Below are 14,127 nucleotides of genomic sequence, written 5' to 3' on the forward strand. Positions count from 1 at the left end.
AAGCGCGAAGGGATAATGCCAAAAGCACATTTCGATCGGCTGATTATGCTGTCGAGGGTGAGTTGGTTGATTCGCGAATGAAATCACCGCCGCAAAAATTCCGCAAAATCCTGAATCTCTCTCTTTCTCTTATTAAACGATCGTTGACAGGCGATTCTACTATAATCGGAGGCTCGTTTTAGATCTGAATTTCGGAACGTATCCGCCCGCTTTATTCGTGGTTCGCCTAATTGTTCCCGCGAGAGGCACTCCGCGCGGCCGAATAGTAACGATCGCACGCATTCGGCCGACCTTTTTAATGAAATTTCGCGCAGCGTGTCGCTATCATTGGATCAAGCCCGCGGCCCGTGACAAAGTTTTCGAGAGCGCTCTCTTTCTCTCGCCGTAGTTCTCGTTTCCGGGTCAATCGTACCCGATGATCTCAAAATGATAAAAACCCTGGGAACTGTCGGGGTACAGTTACGAGATCCTGTGTGTAACGCGTAACTGTAATGCCACGAATGCGTACAATCGTCGTCGTAGCATGACTATCGACTTTCTGCGGAAGAACGACTCTTCTTTTATTTCGGTGGATAACACAGGGGAAAATTCCGGCACACCTGTCGCAACCTGCAGACACCGTTTTGGAAAACGCTCGACGGATTACCGTCGGTCACGATCTTTCCCTTTCTATTGATTTGTTTCTTCAATTTCGATTCCGCGATTTCGTCGGCTGTCCACTTTTTGATCGATCGTGAACGCTGTACATCTATCGGAAATAGTTCGATAGATTACGTTGACGCATTTTTATCAAGGGTCGAACGAATCTATTAAATGTAACATTCGATAACTGCGGCGTTTATGAGTTTACGACGAAAATTCATAGGAGAAATATAAAACGATCATTTAAAGATGTTGTAACATAGAGACCGTAAATTGGATATTTTTCTTTTGCACGAAAGTATTTCGCATCGATTGCAAGAGCCAAGGATTTGGTAGAAATTAATCGTTTCTCTTAGTTATTTTAGTTAATTCCGTGGTAATTGCTTAGCGATTATTCCGTTTTACCGTTTACTGTTCTCTGTTTTGTTTCGAGGTAGAACACTTTTACTTTGACTCTTCTTTCCGTCGTTCATGCACCACGTCGGATGCATCTATAAGTCAATTAATAGACATCCTGCAACTAATTGGGTCGATATACGTTATACAATATGCTAACAAAAATTCAATTGATAAAAACGCCGTGATTCAATTACTGTTACATGTAAATAATACAGCAAATTCTCCCTAATTGACGCTCAGATTGTGCGTAAAAATGGACAATAACCTTGACAATCGGTAACTGTAAAAATAATCGTATCTCCTCTTACCAAATTGTCTATTTTTCTGCACAATCCGAGCGCCAATTAGGGAGAACTTCATTGCGCGAAGTGGGTGTTACATCCGATTCATATAGATCGCAGCATCGAGCAGCTGAGACATAATAATCCAGCTTGGAGATGGTACTTTCGAGGACGCAAAATCCAAAGCCAAAGAGGAGTTTCCAAGCTGGCGGCAATTTAGATCGCAGAACCGTAATTTTCCAACAATCGATCGCTAATCGTTCGCGTTCGCGCGTCCATGGCGGACGCAGAACAGAAATCCTCGATAGCCTGGCGTCGTGAACGTCGTTACCCGATCGAATTACGCGATACGGTTCATTAGCGAGCGATGTCTTAACTTAGTTCCCCGTCTCAGTGAATGCGCCAGTTCCGAGCCTGGATCCTCGATCCTCGCGAATAAATCTTTGCTGAAGTCTGTCTTTCACGCCTGTTAACACGGTTTAGATCGAGACCCTGTCTTCGCCGGATCGAGATCACTGTCGTTAATACAAGCGTCGACGACTTATTTGCTACGTCGTGACGTGACGGGAGTCTGTGACATTTGTAGAACCCAACGTTAATCGTTATGCAACAGGTTCGGCAGCGGACCAGACCATCGAATTTGTAATTCATGCGGATCGTGGCTCGGAGCACGTGATTTGAAATATTATTTCGAATAACACGTTACAGTAAATTCCCCCTAATTTTCCCTTCAGCTTGTAGACACGATTAAGCGAGCCTTGCACCTCGTTTTTATAATTGTTGACAATCGGCAACTATAAAAACGAGCCACGAGGCCTCGAATAATCGTAACTCCTTTTTCCAAATTGCCCATTTTTGTTTACAAGCTGTGGTCACTTTCGAAGTAACAACGCTTTAAATATTATTTTAACACTAGAACTACCAAACCAGTCGAAACGACCGGTTTCTGATTTTTTCTTTTATAGCTCCTGATATTATAAAAATACTTCTTTCTACTGTAAAGATCCTTCTAGACGTCTAAAAAATCTCCCCCAAAAAGATCTTGGCGCAATTTTAGAACGAACATCGACGGAAATCGCTGCAACTGAACTGCACTTTTCTGCTGCAGGATGCAACGATTGGATTAAGGATGTTCGCGTACATTTTCTCTGAAAAGAAGCGTTTTCTCTGCAGTCCCGTTGGCGACTAGCGGACTGGCTCCATGGGGAAATTCATACTTCCATAAGCTACTTCACAGAACGTAGAATGCGTAATTTCGTTTCGTCTGTTACAAAATTTCCTTTACGTCGAAGTAAAACACACAGATACGATCGATCGTCTTGTAAATCAACGACCAAGGGTCGTCCAATTGATCGTCCAACGACCAATCCGCTGTGCAACGTGGAAAGACAATCGGGAGAAAGTGTTTATTATTTCAACGGCATCGTTGCGCAATTAAGACAATTATAAAACGCGCGTTATCGTGACCGGTGTAATTGCGGAATGCGATAGAGTCCGAACGCTTCCGAACAGTTTCGAATGCATCGCTAATTAGAAGCGCATCGATCGAGTTTTTCGGCTGTAATCTGCTGACAGTGGATTCCGCGTTTGTTTAGAAACGGTCCGCGAAAGATAAAAATACCTACGTTCGAAGACTTTATCGGCGTTTTCGAGGAAAAAGAATGAGAAAAGGAACGCGATGATTTTCATTACCACACGCAGACAGATTTCTGGTTATCGCGGGTCATTGCAGTCGACGATAGCGTTTGTTAATGTTAATAACATCGTCTGGCTCGTTTCAAATTGAATAATCAGAATGGATTTCGAAAAGAAATCATCGCCAATTTAAAAGACCAATGAATTTAACACTTCGACTCGTGCCAGCGAATCTAATAATACTTCTCGCGAGATAAGTTTGAAATGTTTTGGATCTTTTCACGGTTTTAAGTTCTGTCTAACTCATTCATAGCGTAAAACCATCAAATCCGCTGTTTGCTCATAGAGTTCTCTGACGAAATTTTCGAAATGAAGAAAGATGTACGGGATGCTTCAGCCTTTTCTTTGCTCGTTTTACAGGCCACGAGAAATGCACGTTCCATCACGATCTGGAGTTGGATCACAGGCCGCCAACGCGGGAAGCCCTTCTACCGGAAATGTCACGGAGTTACAGGCTACTCTTGAGCTCCCTAGGAGAAGATCCTGATCGGCAAGGCCTTTTGAAAACCCCGGAACGTGCCGCGAAAGCTATGCTATTCTTCACGAAAGGCTACGATCAGAGTGTCGAAGGTGCGTCATTGTCGTATCACATTTTTCTCCGTGCGATAAGGATTGAGTGTGGCTAACACAATAACGGTGATGGGGTGGAATTTCATTCGTTCGATTGAGCCAACGATTGCATAGGATTAACACGACGAATTATATTGCGAACTTGTAATAAAAGTCAGCAGACTAACTGCAAACAGCGAAAGTATCTAGAGAATTGATCAATGCTACATTATTGTCAACTCATAGAAATGATTAAAAAACTAGAGGTCTAAGAGTGCACAAAAATATGCCAAAAAGAGTTTAAAGAGTTTAAAAATATTTCAAGAATTTTAGGCCTACTGTTGCATTATTTTCACATCGTTGAAATTATTAAGAAAATAATAAGAATCTCCACCCCCAAATAGTCTGACAAAGTTTTGCCTTCGTTTCATTTTGAGTGCATCCCGGTGTAGCCAGTATCCTACCTAACAAGGGTAGAATGCGAGAACGATGATAACAGTGATTACAATCGATACAATGTCAGCGTAGAAAAGCGATAATGCTTGCATAATTGAGAGTGTCGTAAGCACCTGTTGCCACCGGAGGTGCAACGCGAATTACACGGGTTACGGTAAATCGTAATTATATGTAATTATGAGTGATCGATTATTCCTCGGGTGAGTCAGCTTGTAAAACTGCCGTAATTAAGCATTGTTACGCTTCTTCGCCGACGAATAACCTCGCCGCGGAGTTCTCGGTGAAATACGATTCACGCGATAATCGAGAATGAAGGATTGCGTTGCGTTTACGAACGATCTGAAAAGCGAGAGGCGTCGAATTTTCTTCGCGGCTATGCTCGAATGAAATATGAAACCGCGAGTAGCAGTCGTAGTAGACCCACTCGAGGAAAGTGGCGCACTTTTCGTTTTCTTCGGCTCTTCAACCGGCTCGAGGATTCGTCACGCGGCGAGAAGGAGAAAGATTTGAGAAAGAGAGATAACGAGAGAGCCAGATTGAGAAAAAAGAGAACGCCAAAGCTCGCGATATAAATGGGTCTCAGGGACGTGGAGCAGCCCGAGAAGAATACCTTTCACCTTTTCCTTCCATTTGTCGTCGACTAAGTACGACCGCCACCGTTCCGAAGTAATTATAAGCCCGCCGAACAAAATGGCGACGCTCGGGCAAGGTCCCTAACGAGTCGACTGTTCTCTCCTTTCGTTACGTCTTAACTATTCTAATTGCCCTCCCTGTTCAACGCCCGGAGCCTCTCGATGCCGTATCACGGCTCGATTAAAATTCCCTAAGCTGTTCGCATCGCTCCCCTCTGCCATTTTTATTCCAAAAGAGAATCTACGCTATTTTAACTAGCTTTCATTACGAGGCTTTCTATAGCGAAAAAAACGACAGGAACAGACTTTTATTTAATCGTAAATATTTAGTCGGAGATTTAGTTTGGGAATTTCAATTTTTATTCAAAGAGAATCCACCCTGTTCGAACGTTCAAAAATATTTCATCCCTTCTCGGACGATGAATTTATTTCATTTGACAATCTGCGCCTTGAAATGCATCAAATAAATCCTGAAACAATCTTCAAATAATGGAACAGTATTTACCGTATCTACTTTATTTTTAAATTATGGAACAATACGAACGTTGCGAGGGGGTGGAACATGTTTTTAAAAAGAAGAGCGCAGGCGTTCCATTAGATTGATTATCTCATTTTTGAGAAAGAAGATTTTCTTCGGCGAGAGAAACGTAGAAGTTTCATTAAACGGATTATATTCGATTCATTTTCAATCTTCGCGAAAGAAAAATTTCTCGATAAACCGTATTTCGAGCAAGAAGAACATGGTCGAAAATGACCGATTTCCGATTTCTTCTGTTACGGTTCCTGATATTATAGAAATGTTTCTAGGAGAAACGTTTAAATAACGAGGTTTGAATAAATCTAATCTCGCCATCGCCATAGAACAATGTACACCGGTCTCGTTAAGAGCTCGGTAGTTCTGCTGTTAATCAGATCGAAGCTTACGCTTGAGTTAGTTAAGAGAACGACGTGTTTACGTGCGGGATTCCGAGAGCCGGCTGTCCGCAATCGTTTTAAGTAGTCTTTGATAAATGGCGCGACCCCTGTCCGCGCGAGAAATTCATCGGCCAAGCTACAGGTGGCGGAGAGACTTTAATTCACTTGGTCTTAACCCCCGTTCCCCGCTTTAGCGGAACCGCCCTCGAGATAAGCCCGGTTAACGGTGCCTCGACTCGATCCAGTGAATCTGAAACGACTCCCGGAGAGCACTTTCCTAGAGAAAGCTCGGTCCACCCTCTCCTAACCACCCTATGCCACCAGCCCGAAGCCATTCCCTTCTCACGATTTCTCTTTGCCTTTCATTCCCCGACCTAGTCCAGGCCATAAGCTCGGCAGAACTTCCGCTGGAAATGTTCGTACGTTGCCGCACGAGGCTGTGCCGCGCACCGTTCGCGATCGTTGTTAAACTGTATATTGCACATTTATCGCAAGTTACGTTTATCACAAAAATTTGTGAACGCGTAAAATGGAAGCGTCGGAAGAATCGCAACGTCTTAACATTCGTAGGGTCCACTTGGACCCAGAGTATAAATAACGTTCCTCGACCATTCAGCTTCTGACAATTAATTTAGTTTTTCGCACGTTTTGCCAAGTTTTATGGAAAACTCGCTCGCTCTTTGATCTCTCGCACGACTCTTCACGCTCTCGCGACTCTTCGCCTCGCTTTTTGATCTCTCACGACTCTTCACGGTGAACACTTCACGCTTTGACGACTCGCAATGGTCTCAACGCTCTGCCCTGCATCTGAAACCGATTTTCTCATGCACGCACTTCTTAAGAGCTATAGTTCATCGAATAGGATTTACTGTATCCTTATTATATCCTTTGGACACCTACAATTCACGGAATAAATGTAGGTACAGCCTGAGCCAAAATAAGTAAAATACCATCCTCGACTTCGTTGTTAATCGCAAATTTAGCTAAATATTTCTAATAATAATCCGAGCACTGAAAGTACAGTAATTTCTCCCTAATTCGCGCTCAGATTGCACACAAAAGTGGGAGATACGATGATTCGAGCCTTGCGTCCCGTTTTTATAGTTGTTGTTGACAGTCGGTAACTATAAAAAACGAGCCGGAAATTGTCCATTTTTGCGAACTGAGCGCGAATTAGGGACAAAATTACATTACTTTTGGTGCCCGGGATTTTTGGCCGACCTGTAGACGGATGTTCCGTAAAAGCTTTTTCTTTGTGAACAAGAACCCCATAATTAGGAGACGGCCGAGCGCATTGAAAGCCTAATTTCAGCCACTCCGAGCGAAACGTGATGGGAAACAGCGACGGCGATTACCTCTCCGTTGGACAATGACGAAATCGAAAAGTCTGCCGGCTTCGGTGACGCGCCAAATTGAAAGTGTTAATCGAATCCCGATGAAAGGATGATCGCGTGCCGAGCCACCGAATCGAAAAATTAAACTGCTCCGCTTTGAGTATCAGACGCGGATAGCTGGTAAATAGACAACAGGAAATTGCCCTGACTGGCTGGGTGTGAAGGTGCTCTAATCTCTTCTCGGGCGCGCAACGTATCCTCAGCAATACGCTGGTACAGCACCAAAGACCAGCTGAATTGTTAGTGACAATCGAGGATTAATTGCTACACGTGCAAGCTTTCCGAACATTTCCGGATTAGCCGATTTATCTTAGAGCGAACAACAGCTAAAATTACGCGACACTAAGTATACAAAAAATACATGTACCTATATTTAGGCAGTTCAGAATTCGATCGGTGTAAGTCCATTTTTCTTCGAAAATGAGGTATGCAGTCCGAACGCATTTTTATTGTAGAATCTTCCGGTCGATAAATCAATATAAGTCGATTTCTTTATATTCTTATATTCTTTATATTCTCTACATTGATCACGGAATGACTAAACAATATTGTTCAAACGGAATTGTTTTTCTAAAAAAGAAAACAATGATTCGTTTCTCTTCCGGTTAAGTTCATTTCTATAACATCTTATAATAAAACTTGCATTTTGCGTTATTAGTGGAATTGTTATCATTTTCATCTGGTTTGCAAAATCTTTATTTATCTCAATTTTAAAGTCAGTGAAAGTAATTACACCGATTGGCTTCCGTCCATTTGTCGTTGAATTTGAAAAGTAAACGTAGCAAAAAGGATAAAGTTATTCCTGAACGCAATAAAAAAAGTCAGAATTACGTGAAAGAATTTATCCGTGGCTTAGACTATTTTAAGTATTTTAGCTTGAAAAAAAAGAAACACGCTGTGCACATCAAACAGTAGTAAGCACGTGTCCACAAAATCAAGATAAAGCTTTCTTGTCTTTTTCTTTTCAAAACGTCCCAAAGTAGATCCAAGAGCCTCGGGAATCTATCTTGATTTACGAAAAGAATCCGAGGGGAACCCGCAGTATAATACACGAATACCGCCCACAGGGAAACCGTGTTGCATTAAGGATTCATTGGGTAATTTTTTATCACGATCCTGGCTCGGTTACGTATGGAAATATACAGTTGATTAACGCGGGGCTACGGTTCGTTTCATCATTGTCGGTCATTGTGAAGGTGTTTCTTGTTAAGGTTGCCGTGGAAACCGTGGAGAGCACCCTCCATTATACCTACCCACTAACACCTACGAGCCACCGAATCGTACGTACGCGCCGGTACGCTAGTATCGACGCTATAGTAAGTAGGTCAATATCGAGTAAATCACAGACAGGATCGCGAGGACCTTAACCCACGTGCAGAAAGGATGTTCTTTCGCGGAGCAATTTAAACGACACTGCTCCGCTATTTCTGTTCGTTTATGCTACGCCAGACTCTTCTTCCAAGTCCCCAGGCTCTCCCAATTAGCGAAATATTTCACGGCTTCCTTTATTTCCAACTGGACACCGTGCGGACGAATTTAATGCCACCGAAAAATTGCATGGAGTCAAAGAACTAGACGGTTCTTCAAGATCTCTAGGATATTAGTTAGCAACTTCGTTGGATAATTATATTTGAAATGGTATTTCGGGGATGTTTCAGGAGATATTTCACAGTTTCGTTCATTTCTATTCAGACATCGTGTAGATTAATTTCATTCCACTGAATAATTGCACAAAGTCAAAGGATAGACGGTTCTTCAAGGTCTCCAGGCTACTAGTTAGCAACTTCGTCGGATAATTATATTTGGAATGATATTTCGGGGATGTTTCAGGAGATATTACATAGTTTCGTTCATTTCTATTCTATTCTATTATTTCATTTCTATTCTATTATAATTTCATTCCACTGAATAATTGCACGGAGTCAAAGAACTAGACGGTTCTTCAAGATCTCTAGGATATTAGTTAGCAACTTCGTTGGATAATTATATTTGAAATGATATTTCGGGGATGTTTCAGGAGATATTTCACAGTTTCGTTCATTTCTATTCAGACATCGTGTAGATTAATTTCATTCCACTGAATAATTGCACAAAGTCAAAGGATAGACGGTTCTTCAAGGTCTCCAGGCTACTAGTTAGCAACTTCGTCGGATAATTATATTTGGAATGATATTTCGGGGATGTTTCAGGAGATATTACATAGTTTCGTTCATTTCTATTCTATTCTATTATTTCATTTCTATTCTATTATAATTTCATTCCACTGAATAATTGCACGGAGTCAAAGAACTAGACGGTTCTTTAAGATCTCTAGGATATTAGTTAGCAACTTCGTTAGATAATTATATTTGGAATGATATTTCGGGGATGTTTCAGGAGATATTTCACAGTTTCGTTCATTTCTATTCAGACATCGTGTAGATTAATTTCATTCCACTGAATAATTGCACAAAGTCAAAGGATAGACGGTTCTTCAAGATCTCCAAGCTAGTAGTTAGCAACTTCGTCGGATAATTATATTTGGAATGATATCTCATGGATGTTTCAGGAGATGTTTCACAGTTTCGTTCATTTCTATTCAGACATCGTATAGATTAATTTCATTCCACCAAAACATTACACAAAGTCAAAGACGGTTCTTCAAGATCTCCAGGCTACAAGTCAGCAACTCAATTATATTTAACTTAACTTAATTATATTTTATACACTGCATGGCGCGCTAATATTTTCTACTACCATTCGAGTTGATCAAATTTTACACACGGACGAAGAACTTCGTCCAAGAATGGACAAGATGGCAAACGCGTGAACTTAAAAGATGGTTTCGTAACTCGCTGGACTTCTCTCTGTGCAACAATAGCTAAATTAATTGTATAAAACGGTCGGACTTTATTCACACAGTCGTCCATTACTCGTACACAAGAACGAACCTCCACCAACTGAATTTTCCAGCTGTTTTAAACAACGTAATCCAATTAAAAAGAAAATCTTTCGCGAACAGCATTAATTGACCGATGTATCTCGTTTTCCAGAGGTGATAAACGACGCAGTGTTCGACGAGGATCACGACGAGATGGTCGTCGTGAAGGACATCGAAATGTTCTCGATGTGCGAGCACCATTTGGTCCCGTTCTACGGAAAAGTCTCGATCGGTTACCTGCCTTGCAAGAAGATCCTTGGGCTCAGCAAATTAGCCAGGTAACGCGAGCCGGAATCTTGTACTTCATTGCACCGGGGACCGGATTGATACTCGCAGGCTCGAGACTGTCGCGCCGGTATAATTAAATCTCGAGACTTCTCGCACACGTTTAAGAAGACCGATATCCTCCTTCAACGGAATGGAAATTAATTGCTCCCAGCTACTCCTCGCCGGGCAATTAAATCCTTTAATTGAACTGCCATCCGCAGCCCATGCTTATTCAATCGGCCGCGTTTGCGTTACACGTGTCTGAAACTTTCTTAGATCTTCTATTGTGCCCTTAGACTCCTTTGTCTCGGCAAAACACTATAATCGATCCCCGTAGTATGATTTTCTTCGCCGCACAATGGGCAATGGTAATTTTCGAGGCGACGAAGCTAGCAAATTTCGAATCGGAGATAGCAATTTTTGAATCCGAGAACAATGTCTGTGCGCAACGGTTTCTCTAATACGAGGGAACAATGGTTACTTTTAGAAAGAAGAACCCAGCGAATCGACTTTCAAGCTAACAATTCTCTAATCGCGTTGCAGTCAACAAAGTCGATAATTTGTGGCATTTATTAAACGAAGTTTCCCTCGAGAAAATTTGTTCACTGTGTAATCGAAACTGTTCCGGCATTTTCTAGGATTCGTTGTTATTCAATTACACCCGCACATTTTTCGAGTTGTTTAGTTACTATGGGGAAAATTATATTTTCTTCATTTCCAATTTCATTCGCGGTTGTTCATTCAGAAAATCGACGACGCCGAGATAGACAAAATTTTGTTTCTCGGAACGGAACCGGAAACATTTACACAAAAATCGAAAATAAATTCGAAGGAAACTTCGCTGGCAGCCAGCCACGATTCGCGCGTGTAGCTAATTAATTTGCGTCAGAATAGAAGTTCAGCATGGCGGCCATGAACCGCGCAAGAGTAGATCGGGCGAAATGAATTTCTGCTCGGTTCCTAATGTTCCGCGACGATGACAGCCAGCGGACAGAAAAGTTCGCCAATGAACGGCCGCTGCTCGGGCGCACAGTCGCTGATATATCGGGTTTCACAACTCCGAGATAACGAATTGCATCGCCGGTGGCCACGGCCTTGATAAAGCGCGAAGAAAAGATATACGGCGGCGCTTGCTGATCGTGGGCACGCCGAGCACTTTCACGCACCGCGCCGTTCGTTTCCAATCGTCGCCCGATCGATCGTAATCGCGATAATAGCCGTCATTAACGTTTCTCATTGTTCGCTTTTCTTTTCAGAATCGTGGAGATCTTCAGCAGGCGTCTTCAGGTCCAAGAACGGCTCACCAAGCAGATCGCCGTGGCGGTGACCAAAGCTGTGCAACCGGCGGGGGTGGCCGTTGTCGTCGAAGGAGTGTAGGTATCTTTGTGCTCGACAGGTTCCTGTCCGTGAATTATGTCGATCAACGCCGAGTTTTAGGGTTGATAACCGATACGAATAATTTCGACTTCTTGAAACATTTACTTTCAAGGAACAGGCACGATTGCGAATTTCTTGTGGGGTAACTGCGAAAACCGTGCGAATGTTTCTTACGTAGAATGATTCTGCAGACTTCCCTGAATGCAACAGTATATTTTTTAATAGCCTTATGGACATTGAAACATGTTTGAATAATGTTCGAACGGAACAAGACTTCTGAGCGGAAACCGACCTTCTTGGACGTTTTCCTTTGAACGATTAAAACAGTGGTCGTTTTCAAGGAAACTAATTAACAAAGTAGCGAGTCTCGCGACGCTATTCTAAAACTCGCATAAGAAGCCATGGCACCGTCTTTTTGAGATTTATCAAAGTTTTTCTTCAGAAATCGCAAATATTCTTTTCATTCGATTTTCACAAATGATCCCGTGATTATGAGAATTTCTTCGGCTTCCAGTTGGTCCTAAGACTCGTTCGAAATTCGTCTAATCGATCGTTCAGTCCAGAAGAGTCGGAAAAAAGAGCGACAAACGATCGCGAACGCGATTTCGCGCCTCCCTCGGTTTCGTTTCAACGCGCTCGCCACTTGAGCAATAGTTTTCGCAAGGACTAATAGCATGTAAGAATGCGACCTTGTGCTAATAAGGTGCTATCTCTCGGCAAAGAATTAAAGTGCATTCTCTTAGCAGGGGGAATGTTACGTTCTTCAGCCGCGCGCGAGCTCGGGAGCGTTTAATAATTCCAAACGTCCACGGGTTTTGAAACGCGTTAAGCGACAACACGAGGATTACCTGAATTAGTATCAATCATTTCAATTCTACCGAGTATTCTCTGACGTCATCGTTCAGCTATCTGTCATCTTGACCAGTCTTTAATCGTTCGAAGATCTCGTTTCCTACACTGTTTCCTCACATAATCCCTTGCCGTTCAGTTTTCCTCGTAGACACAGTGACTAGCATTATTTCGCCTTTGATCATTTTCTAACGACAAAGAAAATCTACGTTTATTCGATCTCTACAATTATTTCAATACTTAAACACTGATAACCAGACTGTGGATTTTTATGCGAAATTAAAGTTGTCTGAGTTAATTGTACGAAACGAAAGTTAGATGACAATGTCTTGCCTTTTAATAATATTAAGTTGTACATAATATAAACGTATTTACAAATTCGTTTAACTCGGTTATCTTTATAAAGAATATATAGAATCTCGTATTTGAAATTATTAATCTCGGATTATATATATAATAATAATAATAAATAGTATATATATAATCTCGTATTTGAAATTATACAATAACATTCGCGTCTCTAGAAAGTCCAATTATAATCTGATTAATCAGTGCTGAAAAAAAAAAAAATATATATATATATATATTTTTTTTTTTCAGCACTGATTAATCAGATTATAATTGTAATTATGTAAGTTCGTACGAGGACCCAGAATTCATCGGTAACACTAAATAAGGCTGCGTATTCGCGTATGCTCGCGTACCGGTCGCATATTCGCACAAAATCGTGAATGGCGGAAATACACGTGCGGCTCGTGATCAGAGCTCGTCGATCGCGCGACAGGGCGTGAACGCTATCGTCACCATCGAATGCCATTAATACCATTAATGCCATTAGTATCGTCACCACGATAAATCAAATACCGTAACTGGGCGGCATAATCGTTCTAATCTCCATCTACGAGCGGCTTCGACGTCGAAAAACTGGTTTATCGGGAAAACCTTGCGCCGACGTCAGGAGACCTTGGAACGGTCCCACGACGACGCCTTAAAAATCGCACAAAAATGCGGGGCTCGATAACGCGATCGATTACGTGAACGCCGACGTTAATGCTAATCGTCCTGCTCCCCCTCACCCCCGTAAAGGCACGCGACAATGCAGCGCGTACGCGGTGCACATTCTAATCATTTACTCTCGCCGATCTGATAACAGTATCCCCCGGCTTTAGATTCTGGTGGGTAAAAAAATGTTAATAACGCACCATTGTTAACGCGTGGCCGATTAATTGCTACCGATTCTAACGGAGTGACTCGATTACACGTAACTATGCAAATCGTCTGATTATGGAGAGACTATCAATGAGAGGTTTTTCTTTTAATGGCCATGCGTTATTCATGTCTCGTTAATATACGTTAGACAGTCAGTTGATCCGAATGGTACATTAGTTGGTTTAAATGTTGAAGGCAATAAATCTTCTTTTAATTATCTAAATGCTCTGGCGTTGCAACATCAGTCGCGTAAACGTTGAAATTGAAAACTTATTGCTCTATTATGAAAATAATAATGACTTTAAAATAATATATAAGAACAATGTGTTCTGCGATTTAGAGGTGAATTTATTATGGGATTATTGAGGAGTTTAAAATGAGTATTTGGTTCAGTGGAATTTTTACTCAAGTTATCCTAAGATTTAATGTATCCTAAGATTTAGATGTGAATTTATTATGGAATTATTGAGGACGCAAAACTGATTTTGAACTGTAGAATAGCGAAGATTTCGGAACGAATAACGAACTGGATGGTCTGTTGC

General features: G+C 41.8%; 1 protein-coding gene across 2 annotated transcripts in view; it reads left to right on the forward strand.

The window, feature by feature from the left end:
- LOC143259157 (GTP cyclohydrolase 1) overlaps positions 1-14,127 on the forward strand; it is a 28,589-nt gene that overhangs the window by 11,232 nt on the left and 3,230 nt on the right. For both annotated transcript variants that reach the window (XM_076520199.1, XM_076520198.1), the window contains 3 exons: positions 3,378-3,587; positions 9,996-10,161; positions 11,407-11,523. In XM_076520199.1, coding sequence (XP_076376314.1) covers positions 3,378-3,587; positions 9,996-10,161; positions 11,407-11,523 — 493 coding nt within the window. The remainder of the gene's footprint in view (positions 1-3,377; positions 3,588-9,995; positions 10,162-11,406; positions 11,524-14,127) is intronic.

The sequence above is a fragment of the Megalopta genalis genome, chromosome 3 (assembly GCF_051020955.1).
Source record: "Megalopta genalis isolate 19385.01 chromosome 3, iyMegGena1_principal, whole genome shotgun sequence".
Taxonomy (NCBI): Eukaryota; Metazoa; Arthropoda; class Insecta; order Hymenoptera; family Halictidae; genus Megalopta; species Megalopta genalis.